The sequence below is a fragment of the Sinocyclocheilus grahami genome, unplaced genomic scaffold (assembly GCF_001515645.1).
Source record: "Sinocyclocheilus grahami isolate Dianchi unplaced genomic scaffold, SAMN03320097.WGS_v1.1 scaffold649.1, whole genome shotgun sequence".
Taxonomy (NCBI): Eukaryota; Metazoa; Chordata; class Actinopteri; order Cypriniformes; family Cyprinidae; genus Sinocyclocheilus; species Sinocyclocheilus grahami.
The window spans coordinates 410059-412700 of record NW_015505828.1 but is presented as its reverse complement, the minus strand read 5'-3'; the positions used below and the strand labels follow the sequence as shown (position 1 = coordinate 412700).

Sequence of the window (2642 nt, the reverse complement as noted above, 5' to 3'; positions counted from 1 at the left end):
CCTTAAGCACACAGCTAAAATAACGAAGGAGTGGCTTCACAACAACTCTGTGACTGTTCTTGAATGGCCCAGCCAGAGCCCTGACTTAAACTCAATTGAGCATCTCTGGAGAGACCTAAAAATGGCTGTCCACCAACGTTTACTATCCAACCTGACAGAACTGGAGAGGCTCTGCAAGGAGGAATGGCAGAGGATTCCCAAATCCAGGTGTGAAAAACTTGTTGCCTCTTTCCCAAAAAGACTCATGGCTGTATTCGATCAAAAGGGTGCTTCTACTAAATACTGAGCAAAGGGTCTGAATACTTAGGACCATGTGATATTTCAGTTTTTCTTTTTTAATAAATCTGCAAAAATGTCAACAATTCTGTGTTTTTCTGTCAATATGGGGTGCTGTGTGTACATTAATGAGGAAAAAAAATGAACTTAAATGATTTTAGCAAATGGCTGCAATATAACAGAGTGAAAAATTTAAGGGGGTCTGAATACTTTCCGTACCCACTGTATATATATATGTTTTTTTTTTTTTTTAATTTTTATTATTTTATTAATTTTTTTATTTACAAAATGTTTGCAATTAATTAATTATTTATTTTATTTTATTATTATTATTTTATTTTTTTACCTTAGTGCTCAAAATGTGCTTGCAATCATATTGTTCTTGCATCCAAACAGATTCTACTGCAATCCTGACTACATTATTATAGGTTTCTCGGTGTCTCTGTGTGCTTGCATGAGTATGTGAGCCTCTCAGATCAAGTCAAACAGCTCTAACACATCTTCATTGTCTCATACACACACAGACAGTTTGAGAGAGTTTCTTTAAGAAAAGTGCCTCCTTCGGCAAGGACTTTGAGTGGGATTTAAACCACTATAATCAGTCCAAATAAAATTTCTCTGGAACATTAACACATTTTCCAATGGCGCACTGAGCTTTTGGAAAAACAATAGCAAGTTACAAAAATCCCTCATATTCCTTTCTCTTCTTTCTAGATGCGTCTTATGATGCTGTACGGAGGGCAGGCTGGTCAAACAACATGCACAGCGGCAAAGGTGAGCGTCAGACGTCCATCTAGAGTCATTGACTGAAGTGGTCAGACAGTGTTAATCTGGACAGTAATACTGAGCGTCAGGAGATGGCTGGTATTTAGTTTAGGGACACTGAAGAGGCCCATTAAGTGCTTAGCAGTTGGGCCAGCTATTGCCCATGTTTTCTTTGGATGAAGACTTGTGCGTCTGCTCGCCCAGACGAATGTGCTTAGCTTTTTCTCTCTCTCTCTTTCTTGCTGTGGCGCTCTTTCTCGCCATTTCTCAGGTTCTCCTACAGTGGTCTCTCAGAACGTGTCCAAGAACAGTGAACAGGCTCGGCCTCAGCCCGGTAAGCAGGAATGCTCTGCCACGAGCACACGCATGCGTTCAAAAACATATCATATCTGTGCATTTGGAAAGACCAGTTCAGCTACTGTCTGGAACTCAGGTTCAAGACTTTTAAATTGTGGCATTTGTCCAGTTTAAAGGTCACATCTAGATTAATTTCTCTCTGCTTTCAGATCCTTACCAGATATTAGGACCCACTAGCAGTCGACTTGCCAACCCAGGTAACAACATGAAATCTTGCTATTTTTAAGCTGTATTGTATTTTAGAAAACCCTTTTAAATTTAGGGAATTATTGTATTAAAATATTAATATTTCATTAAAATTCTGGCCAGTAGGTTATTTTCATGTTATGACCATTAATTAAGAATTGGTTGATTCTATACTATTTGTGTTCTATAAAATTTGGTCTAAATAAACTAAAAAAAAAAAACACTAAATGTGAATTTAGGCATTCATCATTTATAAAAATGGACATTTATTTTTAGTTTTGCTAAAAATTACATTTGTTTTTAGTTAAATCACTGCAAATGAAATCTATGTCTACACTGAAAAGAAAATCGGTTTGTTAACAAACTAAAATTAAAACTAAAACTAAAACTAAAAAAAAAAAAATATTATTTGAAATAATAAAATAAATGTTATGTTAAATTAAAGAAAAAATAATAATTTCAAGGTTGACAAGGGATCTCATTTTATTTTAGTTTAACCTGAAGTACAAAAAAACAATTTTTTTTTAAAACAATAATAGACATAACAAATCTAATAAAAATGACAAAAACAGAAAAAAATTACAAAAAAAAGATAAATATGCAATATTGTAATGGCAAATATAAAAATAAAAAATGAATTAAAATTAAAATCATAATCAAAATAAACAAATTAAAAATATATAATAGTATATCAATTATGCTAAAATAACACTGCTCAGAAATTGCTAGTGAATTTCACAAATAATTACCAAGTAACATTTTGAATTAAATGTAAAATCTTTAAGTAGAACGATTGAAATATATATATTTTTTTCATAAAATGTACTCCAGTAATCTTTGTTTTATTTACAACTTTGAAAAATCTTTTTTTTACAGTGTACTGATAAACTGATAAAAAAAAAAAATAATAATAAAATATCAGCCAATAACCAAAAAAATGGTAGTGATATATTTACATTTTACATTTATGAATTTGGCAGATACTTTTATCCAAAGCAACTTGCATTGTATTGAAAGTACGCATTTTATCAGTTTATCACTTTGCCTGGGAATCGAAC

The 2642-nt window shown here is 32.4% G+C and overlaps 1 protein-coding gene across 6 annotated transcripts in view; it reads left to right on the top strand.

Moving 5' to 3' along the window:
* LOC107558570 (Friend leukemia integration 1 transcription factor-like) overlaps window positions 1–1640 on the top strand; it is a 36222-nt gene extending 34582 nt beyond the window's left edge. For all 6 annotated transcript variants that reach the window (XM_016242229.1, XM_016242228.1, XM_016242232.1 and 3 more), the window contains 3 exons: window positions 991–1050; window positions 1313–1375; window positions 1548–1640. In XM_016242229.1, the coding sequence (XP_016097715.1) occupies window positions 991–1050; window positions 1313–1375; window positions 1548–1624 (200 nt within the window). In that variant the 3' untranslated portion in view covers window positions 1625–1640. The remainder of the gene's footprint in view (window positions 1–990; window positions 1051–1312; window positions 1376–1547) is intronic.
* Window positions 1641–2642: the final 1002 nt, after the last annotated feature.